Genomic DNA, 18,768 nt, shown 5'->3' with positions numbered 1-18,768 from the left:
TGAAGAATGGAATCCAACTTCTCCATTGAGAACAACTTCACACTGGGTTAAGCTTTTTTTAAAAATAATTGTTGAACCAATAGGGACATTTTAAATATATCTATCCTGGAAACTTACATTTTTTAAAATTCCTTTCTTAGTCTGTCCGGGAATGATTTTGATGACGAAGGATTAAGGTGGATTTTCGAACATTTGCCCAAGATCCAGAATTCCTGCTCATTGAAGTAAGTGGATTCAGTGTGAGAAGCAGAGTGGAAGTTATGGGATTCCATGGGAAAGTGACCCCCTCCCCCCCCCCCACTGTAACTTTATCTGTTGAACTTCAACCTGCTGTCTCCCTAACATCACCACTATTGCACAAATCCTTCTCAGACAACTTTGATAAGTTTCCATAAGTTGCTTCTTGTTCTTCCTTCAGGTGTTTTGGAAAATAGTCATGCCAAAGATAACTTTAGCCTCCTCTTAATATGCAATAGAACTGACCTAGATACTGAGGAACAAATGAAACTGGGAAGTTATCAGTAGTTGTTATTGGGGGAATTTAGATAAGAAATTTGAATAAAAGAAGCCATTACCACTAATTGCTTTGGAAGAAAATCATGAACACTTGTTTTATTTTCAAAAGGAAAATAATCCATCAATTTCACTTCTAGTATAGACTCAAGTATAATAGAATCTAGGAAAATGAACTATTTTAACTTAGTAACATCTTAACCACATAGAAAGAAATTACTGATAGTTTTTAATAAAATCATGTAACATATGTTGAACCTGTAAAAGAAAGTGAAGTAATCTGTCAATTGTCATTTCTTTCATAGAATCAACCACAATGGAATCTCGCCAGATGCAGTTCTCCTGCTTGTTAATTTCCTTGCCACAAAGGATGATGTAGTTGAAATTTGTGCAAGGTATACATTTGTAGTAATTTATTTTCTTTTGGTATTATTATGGATGTAGAAATGGGGTTTTCAGGGCAGAAAGGTAGCCTGGCTGTATGTTCAAAAGGACTTGAAGTAGGCAGAGAATATATAAAAATGGATTAGAAGTTAACCTGCTCTGTTCCAAAAGGCATCAAAAGGGGACCAGACAGAAAAGTGATGGAAATAGATTAGTAATTTTGTTGAGAATTCAGTCCAGGTTCTCAGTCATACTTAAGTCAATTCAGAAAATCAGTTCAATTCTGGGCTTCAGTTTGAACCAAAAAGAGTGAGATGGGCAGCATGTAAATTTAATAAATGTTTCTCCAAGTCCTTGTATCACCTTTGAAGCATGGAATTTCATAGTTCCATCTAAAGTGTCCATCAGATTCTACCCATTAATTTGATTTGGATATATAATTGAATCATGTTCAAAGAGACTTTCTTAATCAACACCGTTGAAGCAAAAGTAAGATGGATATAAAGTGAAATTTGAAGTGATGGGGTTGGCAAAAAAAACCCAAAAACTAAAGATGATGATTACAATTCTGCAGTTAAAGCCCTCTTCCTTTTTAATGTAGATCATGTATGGGGAAGATGTCCAACCTTGGCAATTTTAAGAATTTTCAGAATTCTCCAGCTAGGCAGTCTTGAACTTGCCAAGGTGTTGTGGCTTCCGTTTTAAAGTTTTTGAAGGCCAGAATTCAACTTAGCTTCTCCCTTATATCTTGTGAAGAATTCAAGTAAGAAAAAAAAATCTCTTTTTGCTTCTGGATATTCTGAATATTTTTTTGAAATTTTTTTTTTATTGTTTTGGTTACACAAAAAACACAAAAAAAATCATCTTTCGTTTCATCTTGTAGAAAGCGTATCGATTGGTTACAAATATATTCTGTGCCTTTCTTCCACAATCCTTACATATACTTCATTCAAATCGAATTGTATATTTTGAGTCAAGAAAGAAAAATTATGTATTTTACTATCCCTGTACCACAATTCTCATTTGGTTACCATTATTTAAACATGTTTTTATCTAGAATCATTTATATTTAAAGACACAACCTACTGGCATTCAATTGCAGTTTCAATAGATCTCCAATAACATTACACCTTTATGACATATTCTAAAACAAATTCAGTTAAGTGAGATATCTAAGCATTCCCCCCCATAACACACCTGTATGTATCATTAACTATTATCCATTAACCTTTCCTTGTTATTATTGTAGTTGACTAAAAGTTACTTACTGTTTATTTCACCACTCCTCTCCACAGGCCCACACAATATTGTACCTTTATAGCCGTCTTTAAACAATGATTTATTAATAAGATTTATAGGACTTTTCCCTCAATTCCAAATTAGTTAATTATGTGCTAAGAAAATAAACATTAGACATCTAAGACAATCTAAGAGATGTTAACATTTCTATTTAACAATCACCAAAAGTATACATTATTAGCATTTCTATGGCCCGGTTATTTATCCTAACTAAGGTTATCATTTCACTATTAGTATCATAGTAAATTATATGTTAATGAATAAACATTCAATGGTAGTCTAGAACAGTCTATAAAGTACTAAAATCTCTACTTATTAATCATCAATAATTAACTAGCTTTTTTTCATCAACTAGCATTATTAACCAGTGTCTTTCCAGTAACAAAATGGTCTTTCCTCTCTCGCCAGCTGTTGTGTCGATTCTCTTTCCAGGACCTTTCCAGGGTTTAAGACTTCTGTCCACACTTTGTAGCTTAAACGATCTTTCATGTAGTTTTGTTGCCCTTGAGTTGTTATTAATGTAAGCTTAACTTTGGTTGTCAGGTTTATTTCTGAATAGATTTGTCTTATTAACTCCATCTTTTTCGCTCTTTCTTTTTCTCCTGCATCTTGGAGTTTGGGGTGAAGCACCAAATTATCAAAGTCACTTTTCCAGCTTCCCTTCTTTCCACCTTCACTCACATTTACTCCATTAATAAGTTCATCTAACTTCTTATCTTTGTTTTCTATGTTTTCATTTGCTTCTTTAATTTCTGGGGCTGCAACCCCATCATCTTTTTTAGTGATACCCCATAGTCTGTTCCATTTCTTGTCAAATCTCTTGTCCTTCTGAGATGTTTTGAAGTCCAGCCAGAATATTTTGAATTATCACGTTTTCTTCATCTGAGTATTGAATCCATTTTTTAGAGTAAAAAGAAATATAAAGAAAAAGCAAAGAAAGGAATTTGGTACTTTCTGCCACTTTAGCCTGTCACAAATTTTGAAGAGTATATCTATTTTTATTTTAAATCTTAAGCAAATGTTCTTTTATGGTTTTCAAAGAAGAAAGATTCTAATCTTTTTCTTTCCTTTTCCAGTTCTTGCCAAAATATTTTCCACACGCACCAGCAGTACACTATTTGTGACCTTGGGTCTTTATCAGGTTTTAAAAACAAGTTCCAAACCCTTGTGTTTGCAAAGTCAGTGTAGTCAGATAGGAGTGAACAAAGGATGCATTGTTACAACAGCAAAAGAAAAAAGACTTCAGACTTGGGCTTCCAAGTGGCAGATTCAACTATTTTAAAAACTTATTCCTTAAGTATCTTTAATATGATATTGTAACAAGTAGAAGGAGAAATTTTTTAAAGTAAAAAAGTTTTAATTTAAGCCAAAAAAGTTAAAGTAGTAAAAAAAAATAGAGAAAAAAAAAGATTCCTTCACCTCAAGCGGAGAAACAGGAAACGTTGCAATCACTTCAATCCACAAAACATCGTTACAGGCAAGAGCAAAAAACTTTCTAAGGCAGTCCAATAGGGATTAAATACGCCGCTTTGTTCTTGCTTAAGGGACTAATTTAGCTTAAGAAAGAGTTTCTTAGGGCAATCTTCTAAAAGAAAAGAAAAAAAAACCTCACCAGATGGAACACTTTCACTTCTCTTTCTGGAGCCGTCTCCAACTATGTCAGCCTGGGGGCTGCCTTTTTGCCGTCAGTTGGAAGCGCTTCCCTTGGGTCGATCAGGGACTTTGCAATGTCCCTGCGACCAGCAAGGACTTGTCTTCCTAGTCACCGTCTCTTTGGGACAGTTTAGGTCCTGCCAGACCGTCCAGGGGCAAAAGTGTCATTGGCGGATTCGGACTGTCGAGTCCGCACGATGTAACGTTGCGATGTTGGCTCCTCCTCTCTTGGATATTCTGAATTTTTGAAGATTCTGCTATATTTGTTAGAAGGTGGAAGAGAGAACCCTGCGATGGCTTTCAATTGCATTCTTTTAAGTTCTAGGCATATTTATCTTAAAAAAAAAAACCTGGGGATCTTGGAATAGAGAATAGTTTTAAGGTTTGAACAGAATAAAAAGGCATATCCAGGCTTTTTTTCTCAAATTGTTAATTTTTCTTTCTTTGCCAGTTTGTGCTCTGAAAAAATGCTGCTTATCACACTCAAGAAACAAGATAAACCTCAAAAGATCCTGAGGTAAGTGAAATATTACTCAAATTCTCCTTTTAGCAATTTAGAGTATTTTGTAAATTATTTCTGGAGTCCGTCATTGTTCAAAGCCTCTTCTATAAGAACTGTCAAACTTCACCATGAAGTCACCTTATTTGAAAGGCTTGTGTACATCATTCCTGATGGAATTTTTTTAAAGGGAGGGCCCCTACAATACACTTTCATTGCAAATTTCCCTGTTTTTACTATTTTTTACAATATAAATGAACTTTGGTGCAAGATGTTGTGTGTGTTTGTTTCAACTATCCATCTGGGGTTTGATTTTCAAAATGTTGGTGGTTGAATTCACACAACTTGCTAAATATGGTTACTTAATTGGGCTCCTTCTGTGCTTCCCCAAAAATAAGACAGGGTAATTAGCACTTGGCCTTATTTTCGGAGAGGTCTTATTATTTTTGAGTTGCAGCAGGTGCTGTGTTGCAATATTTTTGGGGAGGGCTTATTTTAGCACATGCGCTCAAAAGCCCGATTAGGCTTATTATCCAGGGAGGTCTTATTTTCAGGATAGTTGCAAGCTGTACTCCCTCTCACAGCTCCCTGTTGTTTGGAAAAGAGGAGGAAGAAGAAGGTGCGTTGGATATGATTTGCTGCCTCAGTGATTTGTAAACTAATAAAAGGGAGAGATATATACAGCTGGTCCTCAACTTACAACTGTTTGTTTAATGACCTTTTGAAGTTACAACAGCACTGAAAAAAGAGACTTAGGTCCATTTTTCACACTTATGATTGTTGCAGCATCTCCATGATTATGTGATTTACACTCAGATGCTTGAAAACAGATTCATATTTATGACGGTTGCAGTGTCCCAGGGTCACCTGATCCCCTTTTGTGGCCTTCTGACAAGCAAAGTCAACGGAGAAGCCAACGGAGAACTGCAGGGATTCATTGCAGATACAGTGAATGTGACAAGAAAAATAATAAAATGGAGCAAAACTCACTCAACAAATTTCTCACTTAGCCACATAAATTTTGGGCTCAATTTTGGTCATAAGTCAAGGACTACCTGTACACATGCATATATTCCATACACATACACTCTCTCCTCCCTCCCTCTCTTTTCTCTCCCCCTCCCTCTCTCTCTCTTCTCTCTCCCCTCCCTCTCTCTCTCCTCTCTCCCCCTCTCCTTCCCTCCCTCCCTCTCTCTCTCCCTCTCTCTCCCTCTCTCTCTCCCTCTCTCTCTCCCTCTCCCTCCCTCTCTTTCTCCTCTCTCTCCCTCTTCTTCCCTCCCTCTCCCTCCCTCTCTTCTCTCTCCCCTTCCCTCTCTCTCTCCATCCCTCCCTCTCCCTCCTTCCCTCCCTCTCTCCCTCTCTCTCCTTCTCTCTCTCCCTCTCTCTCCCCCTCTCTCCCCCTCCCTCTCTCCCTCTCCTTCCCTCTCTCTCTCCCTTCTTCCCTCCCTCTCTCTCTCCCTCTCTCTCCCTCTCCCTCTCTCCCTGTCCCTCTCCTTCTCTCTCTCCCCCTCCCTCCCTCTCTCTCTCCTCTCTCTCCCTCTTCTTCCCTCCTTCCCTCCCTCTCTTCACTCTCCCCCTCCCTCCCTCTCCCTCCCTCCTCTCTCTCCCTCTCCTTTCCCCCTCTCTCCCTCTCTCTCTCCCTCTCTCCCTCTCCCTCTCTCTCCCTCCCTCTCTCTTCCTCTCTCCCTCTCTCTCTCCCTCTCCCCCTTCCTTATAAACATACATATCTAAGAGAAATTAGTAATAGGAATTTATCTCTTTGATGGGGACTTAATAAATTAAAAGCAAACTATGTTTCTCGTCAGGCTGGCCCATCTGGTCTTAGGAAGACCATCGCAGAAAGTTTAAGTGCTTTTATATTTATCTTTTTCTTTCTCCTTCATGCTAGGAGGGCAGGAGGGAGAATGAAGAGATGACTAAGAATTCATTTAGAATCCAACCAGTTCAGCCAAGGATAGAAAATGAGTAGACAATCTACAATCTACTACAAGTGCAACAAGTCACCTGAGTTGATTTTTCTCTTTCCTCTCCCTCTAGACTAAAGGAATGCAATCTCCAAGCAGAACATCTGGCACAGCTGTTGAGTAGGCTGGAAGGGTGCTCTGCCCCAAGCAATTTCATGTGAGTTCAAGAACTATTTCATAACGTTCTTCCGTCTGATGGTTTGGTTAGGAGCTATCCAACCAGATTTTTTTCACTAGCTTATTGTATTTGTTCCTAGATCAATCAACAATGGCCTGACACCCATAAGTGCCAAAACTCTCCTTAGGTCTCTAAGGAGATGGACTAGCACACAAAAAATAAGGTAAGTAGGTATATAATCAAGAAATTAGAAAGTGTAAAGAAATTCTGCTTTGTTCCTTGTTTTATTATTACTTCCAGCTCTGTGGAACTTTCAAAAATGAATATTACAGTTCAGTATGAAACTATGGACTTTTTGGTGTTTGAGCTAGATTGGTTGTTTTCAGATATTTCATTACCCAATTAAGTAATAACATTAAACTGATGATATCTAGTGTTTGACCTCTGCATGAAGAGACATTGTGACTCAGTGACTTCATGTCTTAGTGTCTACCCATCTGTCCAGTTTGAAATCATGTTCTATGCGACTAGATAGATAGGTACCACTTTGGTGGGGGAGACGACCTGATGCTCTGTGCAGGCAGTCAGATTCCTGGTGGCTCTGAAACTTTCCGGTTGCGGCACCCATTTGTGAGGCAGCTATGGTGGAGGGAGGGGTCGTGAGTGAAGCTGTAGGAAGAGCTGTGTGTCTTTCTGGTGGGAAGCCAGCTTGTTCTCCTGTGACACACTTTGGGAAATGTACAAGTGTGTCCTGTAACACGGCTGGTATCTTAGCAAGCCAAACTATTACTCTGTAATAGCATTTTGGTCTCCTGGCTACCGTAAGAATGCCATACGATAATAATAATAATAATAATAATAATAATAATAATAATAACAACAACAACAACAACAACAACAACAACAACAACCAGAAAAGATGTGATAAAATCAGGAATGGAGAGTTGGCAGAACAAAGCATTGCATGGCCAATTTCTGGAAAAAATAAAAGATAAAGTGGACAGTGAACAAACTTGGTTATGGTTAACAACAGGTACATTAAAGAAAGAAACAGAGTCACTAATCCTGGCTGCGCAAGAACAAGCTATCCGCACAAATGCCATTAAGGCCAAAATCGAAAAATCCTCTGATGATGCCAAATGCAGACTTTGCAAAGAAGCTGATGAAACTGTTGATCACATACTCAGCTGTTGTAAAAAAATCACGCAGATTGATTATAAATTGCGGCACAATTCAGTAGCACAAATGATCCATTGGAATTTGTGCAAAAATTATAATATTAAAACAGCAACAAACGGGTGGGAACATCAACCTGAAAAAGTCACCGAAAATCAGATGGTCAAGATCTTGTGGGATTTCCGTATATAAACAGACAAAATACTGGTGTATAATACATCAGACGTCACACTGGTTGAGAAAAATAAGGTTACAATCATAGACATCGCAATACCAGGTGACAGCAGGGTCGACGAGAAGGAATATGAAAAAATCACGAAATACCAGGACTTAAAATTCGAAATTCAACGATTATGGCACAAACCAGCAGTGGTAATTCCAGTGGTAATTGGCACACTGGGTGCTATTCCAAAAGCACTGGAATTACATTTAAAACAGTTAAATATTGACAAAATCACCATCAGTCAAATGCAAAAAGCCGCACTGTTTGGATCTGCACGCATATTACGAAAATACGTTACGACGTTCTAGGCCTGACTAGTAACCAATGCCAAATCCAGTGAAACAACTGGCCGCTGTGATACAATTGTATAATAATAATAATAACAACAACAACAACAATAATAATATAAAAATAAAAATAAAACTTTGTGAATGTGGTCTGGGGTTCTCTTATGATGAAGGGGAAAACCATGAGGAACCTTCTGAGTGGAAACATGCTTCTCTCAGCTCTTTTGCTTTGTCTTCTAGCCTAGAAGAGCCGTGGGTGACATATGAAAACTTTCCTGCCCTCCTGAGTCTGGCTACTGAAGTCCAGGGAGAAGTGATCACTATCATGTAATTAAATCCTCCATCACTTTTTTTTGAAAAGTTTTTTTTATTTTTTTAATTGAACAAAAACAGAAAAAAAGAATCATCCTTCATTACATCTTGTAGAAAGCGTGTCGATTGGTTACAAATACATTTCGTGCGTTTCTTCCACAGCCATTACTTATACTTCATTCATATTGAATTGTACATTTTAAATCAAAAATCTTTATGTATTTTACTATCAATGTACCACAATTCTCATTTAACTACAGTTATTTAAACGTACTTTTATCTGACATCATTTGTATTTAAAGACACAACCACCTACTGGCATTCATTCGCAATTTCAATAAACCTCCAATAACATTACACCTTTATAACATATTCTGAAAAAAAATCAATAAAATATCTAAGCATTTCCCCCCCAACTCACTATTTAAAGCTTGTATCCAATTTGCTTTTACCAATACAACACATGTGTATATCATTAAACATTATCCATTAACATTCCCTTGTTATTGTTGTAGTTAGCTAAAAATTATTTACTATTTATATCACATCTCCTCTCATCAGGCTCAAAAGAAACAACACCGTTATAACAAGATCTAAACAGAAATTTATTAATAAAATTTATAGGTCTTTTCCCCAAGTCCCAATGTACAATTTATATGCAAGTTACTTTTACTAGTTAAGGTTATCATTTCATTACTGTTATCATAATAAATTATATGTTAACAAATAAAGATTTAATAACTATCTAAAACAATTTACAAAATACTAAAATTCCTACTTATTAATCACCAAAAATTAACTTTTTATCATCAACTTTCATTATCAACCTGTATCTTTCCAGTGGCATGTTTCTCTTGCTAGTTGTTGTGTCAATTCTCTTTTTAACTCCTTTATAAAAAATTTATAAACTTCTTTCTGCATTTTATTGCTTGAAAGATCTCTCTGATAATCTCGTTGCCCTTGAATTGTTATTGAAATTAGCTTGTCTTTGGTTGTCAGACTTATCTCTGAAAAGGTTTCTCTTCTTAACTCCATCATTATCACCCTTTTTTTCCTCCTGTATCTTGAAATTTGGGATAAAGCTCCAAATTGTCAAATTCACTTTTCCATCTTCTCTTCTTTCCACTTTCACCCATTGTTTGCTCCATTAATACGTTCATCTATTGTCTTGTCTTTATATTCTATATTTTCATTCTCTTCTTTAATTTTTGGGGCTCCAACCCCATCATCTTTTACTGTGGGAAACGATAGTCTATCCAACTTCTTCTCAAATCTCCCAAATCCTTCCAATATATTTTGAATTCCAGCCAGGATATTTCAAAATTTTAAGGTTTCTGCCACTCTAGCCTTCCAAGCCTCTTTTGTGTGTATATCTATATCTATTTATTTTAAGTTGACTTGAGCACAAGTTCTTTTGTACTCTTCAAAGAAGAAGGGTTCTATCTTTTTCTTTCCTTTTCCTTCCCTTGCTAAAATATTTTCCAAAAACACCTGCAAAAACAATTCGTGCCCTTGGCTCTTTATCAGATTTTGTAAGCAAATTGCAAACCCTTCAGTTACAAAGTCAGTGAGATCAAAGAAGAAAGAACAAAAGATACATTGTTTCAAAAAAACCCTCCAGACTCTGACTTCCGAGTGGTAGATTCCACTTTTTCATACTTGTCTCAAGCTTATGGAAAACAAAGGTCTTTAATTGTCTTTAATGGAATTTAATAACAAATGGTAGGAAGAATTGTTAAAATAAAAAAAGGTTTTAGTTCAAGCCAAAAAATAAGGTGACAAAGAATAGAGGGGAAAAAAATCAATCCGTTCACTTTAAGAGGAGAAACAGGAAACACTTCAATCCACAAAATATTGTTACAAAGAAAAAAACAAAAACTTTCCAAGGCAGTCCAATAAAAATTAAATTCGCCACTTTATTCTTTTACTTAAAGGACTAATTTATCTTTTTTTTTTAAAGTTTCTTTGGGCAATCTTTCTCAGAATAGAAAAAAACCCCTCACCAGATGGACTAACTTTCACTTTCTTCCTTCCGGAGCCATCTCCAACTTTGTCAGCCTGGGGCTGCCTGTTTGCCACCGGCTTGAAGCGCTTCCCTTGGGTCAATCAGGGACTTTGTGATGTCCCTGAGACCAGCAAGGCTTTGTCTTCCTGTTGACCGTCTCTATGGGATGGTTTAGGTTTAGGTCCAACTGGACGGTCCAGTGGCAAAAGTGTCAACGGCGGTCTCGGACTGTCGAGACCACAGGTTGTATTGTTGCGATGTTGGCTCCTCCCCTCCTTCAAATCCTCCATCTCTGTTGTTGCCCAATTGCTTTCTGTAGGTAGGGTCCTATTTAGGCCCTGGCTTGGATTGCAGTTGAGGATGTAGTGGCTTTTGAGTAGATTGGATGCATCCACCCTTCCTTCCTTCCTTCCTTCCTTCCTTCCTTCCTTCCTTCCTTCTTTCTTTCCTTCTGCCATCCATCTTGACAAATAACTGTCAGTGTTGATGAAGATTCTCAGTCATCCAGGTAAAATTGTCTGTAAGTTGAGTCATGGCAACTGGGCTTACTTTCTTGTTAATTTGAGACATTTCGCTGCTCATCCAAGCAGCTCCAGCATTGGATGAGCAGTGAGAGGTTTCAAACCACCAACAACAAAAAGTCCAATTGCCACATGACTCAACTTTCAACAGTTTTATTTCAGTGATTGAGAATCTTCACATGTTGCCACACCTTTTGAAGAAGAAACCTCTGAGGTTGGTGTGGGAGGAAGTAGCAGGTTCCAACAACTGTTTTTCCAACTAACTTCTTCTGACAGAAGAAGACACTTGGATGAGCAGTGAAATGTCTCAAACCAACACAAAAATAGTTGCCAGTTGCCATGACTCAACTTTCAGACAATTCTCAGTGACAAACAATCTTAAAATAATTAAAAGCCATTCCAATCACAAATTGGGAAATAAAATCACAATTGGCAGTCACTAATACAAAGAATTAGAGGAGATCAACCCTGACTGCTCTTTAGAAGGCCAGATCCTGAAGAGGAAACTCAAATACTTTGGCCCTCTAATGAGAAGGAAGGACTCCCTGGAGAAGAGCCTAATACTGGGAAAGATGGAGGGCAAAAGAAGAAGGGGATGTCAGAGAATGAGGTAGCTGGATGGAGTCACTGAAGCAGTTGACGTGAGCTTAAATGGACTCCAGAGGATGGTAGAGAACAGGAAGGCCTGGAGGAACATTGCCCATGGGGTCGCGATGGGTCGGACACGACTTCGCGACTAACAACAACAATACAAAGAACCCAAGACCCAGGCACAGAAGTAGATCTTGAGGACCTTATGAAAGCCAAGCTGGGTTGGGTTCCTTCTAATTTCCAGAGAGAGGATATTCTATAAAGTGGCACCTTGACAAAATAGGCTGACCTTCTAGGCCCCACTGACTGGCGTTCTGTAGCTAGTGGGACTCAGAATTGTGTTGTTTAAACTTGGGAATAGGCTATTCTACAAAATCACTGATGGTCCTGAGAATCTCAGGAGATGCCAGACAAGATAGCATGAGGCTTAGAGAGAATCCATGGGAAATATGCTCCAGGTAGTACATTGCTGGATTAAACAAGTAGAAAATATCTTCAGGTTTCTGGGAGAGGGCTAAGAATAGCCTTAAATATTTTAGCCAATCAATCTTTTTTTCTTGCTTTTATTTTTACTTTTCAAAAGGAAAACTGGTTCCCTCTTTATGCTGGAACAGAAATTTCCTCCCCAGGTGGGAAAAGGAGCGTTTGCGGGCCACAGGTAAGCAAATCTTTTTACTAGCATCACCAGCGAGCATTTTATGAATGTGTGGGACCTTCTGCTAATATTATACCAAAAAGATATTAAGTGCACAGAAGAGCAACAAAGATGATGGAAGGTCTGGAGCTAAACCGTACGAGGAAGAGTTGCAGGGTACTGGGTAAGTCTATCCTATTGAAGAGAAGGATTAAGAGGACATGCTAGCCTTCCCCCAGTACTTGAAGAATGTCACAGAGAAAAGGGAGCCAACTTATTCTCCAAAGTATCAGAGGGGGAATAAGGTAAAGGTAAAGCTTCCCCTCGTACATCTGTGCTAGTCGTTCCTGACTCTAGGGGGCGGTGCTCATCTCCGTTTCAAAGCCGAAGAGCCAGTGCTGTCTGAAGATGTCTCCGTGGTTATGTGGCCGGCATGACTCAATGCCGAAGGCGCACGGAACGCTGTTACCTTCCCACCAAAAGTGGTTCCTATTTTTCTACTTGCATTTTTACGTGCTTTCGAACTGCTCGGTTGGCAGAAGCTGGGGCAAGTAATGGGAGCTCACTCCATTATGTGGCGCTAGGGATTCGAACTGGCCAACTGCTGACCTTTCTGATCGACAAGCTCAGCATCTTAGCCACTGAGCCACCGTGTCCCTTTAGGGGGTGGATAGGAAGTAACAAATAGAAGTCTACCAACCTAGAACTAAGGAGAAATTTCCTAACAGCGAGAACAATTACATAGTGGATTGGCTTACCTCTAGATATTGTAGATGTTCCCTCACTGGAGGTTTTCAAGAAAACATTAAACAATCATTTGACCAGGATAGTACAAGATTTTTGGCCTTGAGCAGACTAGGTTGGACTTGAAGACCTCTGAGGTCCCTTCCAGTCTTATGATTCTATGTTCTAATTTGTTTCTTGCCATTTGCCTGGACAGAAAATCTCAAATGAATGGAGAACACAAGATTTGAGTGACTTGCTAACTGATGGAGAGTTTAGACCTGCCTCACATTTCTTTAGAGGACTGAACATTTTTGGGTCTCCTCTGATTTCATCCTTATTGTGAACATCACTATCATTTTGGCTGGGCAGAGAGAAAATAAAGGGCCCAAAAATCACCTATAGAATCCTCATGGCTGAAAGTGGGTCTCTCTAGTGTCAGTCAAACCCTTGACCGCTCTACCTCACTGTGTGTGGGTTCACACATCAGGCTCCTTAAAAATCAGACAAACCACTATGAATTTTCTTAAGCAGGACAGGTAACATCCTAGCAAATACATGTATACAGCAGTGGTGGGTTACCCTTTTTTTTTGCTACCGGCGTGCTTGCGCCTGTATGTAATGCTTTTGTGCATGCATAGAAGTGTCCTGGCAGATGGGCGGAGCTTCCCACCACTGCTACTACCGGTTTGCCTGAGCAGCCCACCCAGGGGTGAAATACAGGAGGTTCTGAAAGATTCTGGAGAACCAGTAGTGGAAATTTTGAATAGTTCGGAGATCTGGCAAGTGCCGCCTTTGGCTGGCCCCAGAGAGTGAGGTGGGAATGGAGGTTTTGCAGTATCCTTCACCTGCAACACCCATCAAGCCACGACCACAGAACCGGCAGTAAAAAAAAATTGAATTTCACCACTGAACCCACCCCTGGTATACGGTCTTCTAGGTGGAAGGTTTTGATCATAATTGGTTCAGGGTTTAGCATATGGTGTGACCCTTAACCTATTTGGTTAATTTATGGTTCAGTATATTGCATAAACCCTGAAAATGAGTCCACTTAGTAACCAGATTATACATTGTTATAAAAACTCATTTGCGTGACTTAGCATATGAATTCAATCAAAGCTATTGAAAGCAATGTTCAGTGGAGTTCCCCCTGTGAATATCCTCCCCAGTCTTATTTCAGAGTATTTTTTAGAAAATTATCTGAGGTTGAATAAAGTGGGCGCAACTTAATCAGAAATAAGGATTGGGAGTTCAGATATAAGGGCATGATTGAAAGGATTGTTTTAGGATTCATAAACCAATTACAAAGTGATAATGGAATCCTAAAAAGAGCCCAGGGAGTGAGTTCCCGTGTCACATTAAGCCAAAAACAAATGATATTTTGGCTTAATATTAGATGCATTGATTCCTCATTTGATTAATTGATCAAGGTGGTTTGGCTTCTCCAGGACATCTCACCCACTGCTTCCTGATGCTGAAGGACCAACTTCATTTGATGCTTTGGTGCATTTTCCAGCACTGCAGAAACTTTGGTAGGTCCAATCTAAACCAAAGCATCGGATGGGTTGGCTGCCTAGCCTTGTTACCTTTATTAGATTCTGGATGTCTACAGTCTTGCTTCCCCTCCTCTTGTTTGTGAAAGTCTTCATCTGCACTTCCCAAGATTTGCTTATGCCATATTTCTAACATTGTCCTTAATTCTGCTTATAACTCTGTTAATTATATTTTTACACCATTTTATGTTTTGTATTGTAAATCTTCCAAAGTCTATTCAGGTGAGATAAATGGTATAAAAATTAGATAGAGAGATAAATAGAAAAAGAGAAAGAGAGAAATAAAGTATTATAGGAGATATAAATGTAGAGAGAGATGAGAGGCCTAGATAGATAAGATATTGTAGAAGATGATTATCTATCTATCTATCTGTCTGCCTTTTTGTCTATGTCTGTCTGTCTGTCTATCTATCTATCTATCTATCTATCTATCTATCTATCTATCTATCCATCCATCCATCCATCCATCCATCCATCCATCTATATATATATCTACCTACCTACCTCCCCCCCTCTCTATCTGTCTATCTACCTACCTACCTCTATCTATTTATGTCTGTCTGTCTGTCTATCTATATATCTACCTACCTACCTACCTACCTACCTACCTACCTACCTACATCTGTCTGTCTGTCTGTCTGTCTATCTTTATATTACTTACCTACCTACCTACCTACGTCTGTCTGTCTGTCTGTCTGTCTGTCTGTCTGTCTGTCTGCCTGCCTGCCTGCCTGCCTGCCTGCCTGCCTGCCTGCCTGCCTGCCTGCCTGCCTGCCTGCCTGCCTGCCTGCCTGCCTGCCTGCCTATCTATCTATCTATCTATCTATCTATCTATCTATCTATCTATCTATCTATCTATCTATCTATCTGGCTGGAGAATTCTGGGATTAAAGGTCACCTATGGATGGATGGACGGGTAAATAGATATAGATAGATGGATGGATGGATGGATGGATGGATGGATGGATGGATGGAGATGGATGGAGAGGGATCGAGATGGATGGAGATAGATAGATAGATAGATAGATAGATAGATAGATAGATAGATAGATAGATAGATAGATAGATAGATAGATAGATAAAGGAATGGAGAGATAGATGGAGGGATAGATGGATAGATGCCACTACATGAACAAATGTTATGCTGTGCATTGCGCAAGTGCCACACATAGGAAAACAAGGGGTGTTCAATCACACTCCCAGACTCTTCTCAGCTTGTCCTGTTTCTGGATTTCCAGGTTAACCAATGACAGGATTCCTCCCACCAGCATTGAATACATAGCTAAGATATTGCAACGGGGCTTTGCCATTGAAGATATTAAGTAAGTGTAAAACCTAATATGTTGACAACTGCTAATGGTTTCTAATTTCTTATTGCAAAATACAGATTTTTGGAATGAGAAAGTTCTTTGTTTTAGGATTCCTTTAAGGAAGGGCTTCATAAAGATGGCTAGTACTCATTTTTATGACTTAAGATTTATTGATGAGGTGGACACTGGTAGTCTTAGGCTTATATCCACAATTGAGTCCAAAATTATGGTTGCTAAGTGAAACAATTTTAAGTGAGTTTTGTCCCATTTTACGACCTTTCATGCTACAGTTGTTAAGTGAATCACTGCAGTTGTTTAGTAACTCAGTTGTCAGCTAACCTGGTTTCCTCATTGACTTTGCTTGCCAGAAGGTTACAAAAGGTGACCACAGGACAACCATCATAATTATGAGTCAGTTGTCCAAGTGTCCGAATATTGATAACGTGATCTTAGGGATACTGCATAAGTGTGAAAAATGATCATAAGTCACTTTTTTCAGCCGTGTAAATTTGAACGATCACTAAATGTACTGTTGTAACTTGAGGGCTACCGGTACTCATCTTCAAGGCATGGTCCCTATTTATTGATGAGATGGATTTTTTGCTCTTTTAATCTTTTTTTCGTTACTAATTCTATTAATCTAGCATTAGATAGATCTACTTGCTCTAGAATTTCCTTATGGTGAGAGTTAGGAGCTGCTAGTGAAGGAAAGAGCAGTAAAATTGTTCTACTGGTCTGTAATGGGTTGCTGGGCTATTTTTGAACAATGATTTTAGTCTTAGAGAAGATTGCACACAGATCTGACATCCTTTCAGTCAGTGGGCCTCCCAGGAGACTGATAGACCTCCATTCAAACATACCCCAAGTTACTCATTTTTGATGGAAACCTTCACCCTGTCACTTGGGCAACTGAAAAGGTGGCCCAATTCTCCATCCCAGTCACCCACCATCCTTATCCGAAGCATGTGGTGACAGTTGGTGACAGTTTTTCTCACCAACAGCTGATTCAGGAGGAGAGGGAAACTAGCCTATCAAAGAGAAGGATTTGGGAGGACATGAATGGAATGGGAATGGGAATAGGAGAAGAGAAGAGAAGAATTATGGAGGATAGAATTCTTTGTTGTGCTTGGATTCACAAGGAATTTGTCTCTGGTGCATAAGCTCTCAGTCTGCATACAAACAACAAAGGGATACGTAAGATACAATCATAAATCATAAAACAACAATGGATAAATCACAATATACCAATAGGAGAAGGTAAGTACCGTAGGAAAGCGGAGAAGCGAGAAAGAGGAGAAGGTGACAAGGATAATAGCAATACAGCCTACAACATGGGGATTGTCTTACTTTCCAAAGCACCTGAGGGCAGGACAAGAAGGAAAGGGTGGAAGTTTATCAAAGAGAGATCCAACCTAAAACTAAGAAGAAATTTCCTGATAGTGAGAAGAGTTAATCAGCTTGCCTCTCGGAGTTGCGGGTGCTTCCTTGCTGCAGGTTTTTCAAAATAGATTGGAGAGCCATTTGATCAGGATGGCATAAGGTCTCCTGCTCGAGCAGGGGGTTGGACTAGAAGACCTCTTAGGTCCCTGCCACCCCCCATGATTCTATGTTCTGTGTTCTACTGTGGAGGATGGGTGTTAGCAAAAGGGAAGAAGAATGATTCATTCTTTGGCCACATCACGTGGTCACTCAGTAGGATGGAAAATGCAGAACAGAAGACTCTGAGTCAAGGGCACCCAAAGTTATACCCACCCTCCTCTTCTCTGCTGTTGGGGCGAAGAGAACAGAGATAGGTAAGGGTTTTGAAAAATTGCATTTCTGTAAACAGGCATACTTTAAGCCTTCTCCTGTGCTAAAGAACAGTAGCTTAGTTCTGCCCTGAAGAACCCTAAATCAATAGATAAAATAACAACATCTGCTAGAAATGAAATAAAACTATACCAAGCAACTAAATCTATAATAAAACTATTCCAGCAAAACAGCAGGGAGCAGCAGCGAATGGGGAAGAAATGGATATTCACTAGATTATCATCTCAGGACGTAGATTTATTGTTTATGACATGAGCCGTAAAAGACTTCTGAAGTTCATTGGATTCTGAAGTTTGCTTTTGCTGGTTGCCATCCTAGGAGGTTTAGTATCACATGAGAGAAGCATGGGAGATCTTCAGCAGGAAATGTGGGGTTTGTTTAATGTGGTATCCTTCCCTGTTTGTGGTTTTACAAACCATAATGGCGTTTACCTGGGGAAGGAAATGAGAAACCTAATTCGGGGTGGGTGGAGGGCAATGAACCATTAAGGAAGCGTGTTTGATGTCAGCCCTGTGAGGTAGATCAGATCAAGAAACTGCAAGCATACCAGGAAGGATAACAGATTCTTTAAAGCCTCTCTCCCGGCCTCCCTTTCCCCCATACAAAATTAAGCCCGGTGGACTTTGAGTTTCAGAAAACTGTGTTTTAGATTTATTTATTTTTCAAAAACTCACTCTTGTCCTTCATTCTGGTCATTTAATTTAGCAACAAGCGGTCTTTTATCCTGGCAAAGTGTTGAAAATAATGGAAATTGTGTTTTAAAATGAATTCTTGGTAAGTTTTTCTTGGTTTTTGTTCTTGAATGTACTTTTGTAAAGGAACGTTATAAACCTAAACAATTATCCACTTTCAGATTCGCCTCTCTTTCATAGGGTCACTGTACCATTTGGCAGTTTGCTATTTCTCTTCTTTTCTGAACAACCTTTCTAAAAACTTGTACTTTCCTTCCATCTCTAGTTTTTCCAATAGTGATCTCAGCTTGGATAATCTCAGTATTCTTCTAGATAGTTTGGAGGGCAAATACCACTTAAAGAGTATCAAGTAAGTATATTTAAGTATACTGCCGTAGGGTGTGGGATGCCATGTAATGGAATTCCGATTGTTTATTGATTTTGTTCCAATAATTCCAGTGTTATTTAGTGGGTTTTCCTCTGTGTAAAGAATGAGATGCTGCCTAAATATGCTTGTTCTGCT

The 18,768-nt window shown here is 38.9% G+C and overlaps 1 protein-coding gene across 2 annotated transcripts in view; it reads left to right on the top strand.

Moving 5' to 3' along the window:
• The window catches only part of LOC106547102 (protein NLRC5), a 74,619-nt gene that overhangs the window by 53,758 nt on the left and 2,093 nt on the right, over positions 1 to 18,768 (top strand). The window contains exons 25-34 of one of the 2 annotated variants that reach the window (XM_087729209.1): positions 141 to 224; positions 819 to 908; positions 4,301 to 4,366; positions 6,386 to 6,469; positions 6,570 to 6,653; positions 8,357 to 8,443; positions 12,129 to 12,203; positions 14,351 to 14,434; positions 15,694 to 15,777; positions 18,532 to 18,615. In XM_087729209.1, the coding sequence (XP_087585335.1) occupies positions 141 to 224; positions 819 to 908; positions 4,301 to 4,366; positions 6,386 to 6,469; positions 6,570 to 6,653; positions 8,357 to 8,443; positions 12,129 to 12,203; positions 14,351 to 14,434; positions 15,694 to 15,777; positions 18,532 to 18,615 (822 nt within the window). The remainder of the gene's footprint in view (positions 1 to 140; positions 225 to 818; positions 909 to 4,300; positions 4,367 to 6,385; positions 6,470 to 6,569; positions 6,654 to 8,356; positions 8,444 to 12,128; positions 12,204 to 14,350; positions 14,435 to 15,693; positions 15,778 to 18,531; positions 18,616 to 18,768) is intronic. The other variant, XM_087729211.1, reaches the window with a different exon arrangement.

Source organism: Thamnophis sirtalis, unplaced genomic scaffold, assembly GCF_051295495.1.
Source record: "Thamnophis sirtalis isolate CommonGarterSnake01/CBP01778 unplaced genomic scaffold, rThaSir2_p1.2 scaffold_14, whole genome shotgun sequence".
Taxonomy (NCBI): domain Eukaryota; kingdom Metazoa; phylum Chordata; class Lepidosauria; order Squamata; family Natricidae; genus Thamnophis; species Thamnophis sirtalis.
This window is presented reverse-complemented; position numbering and strand designations above follow the sequence as displayed.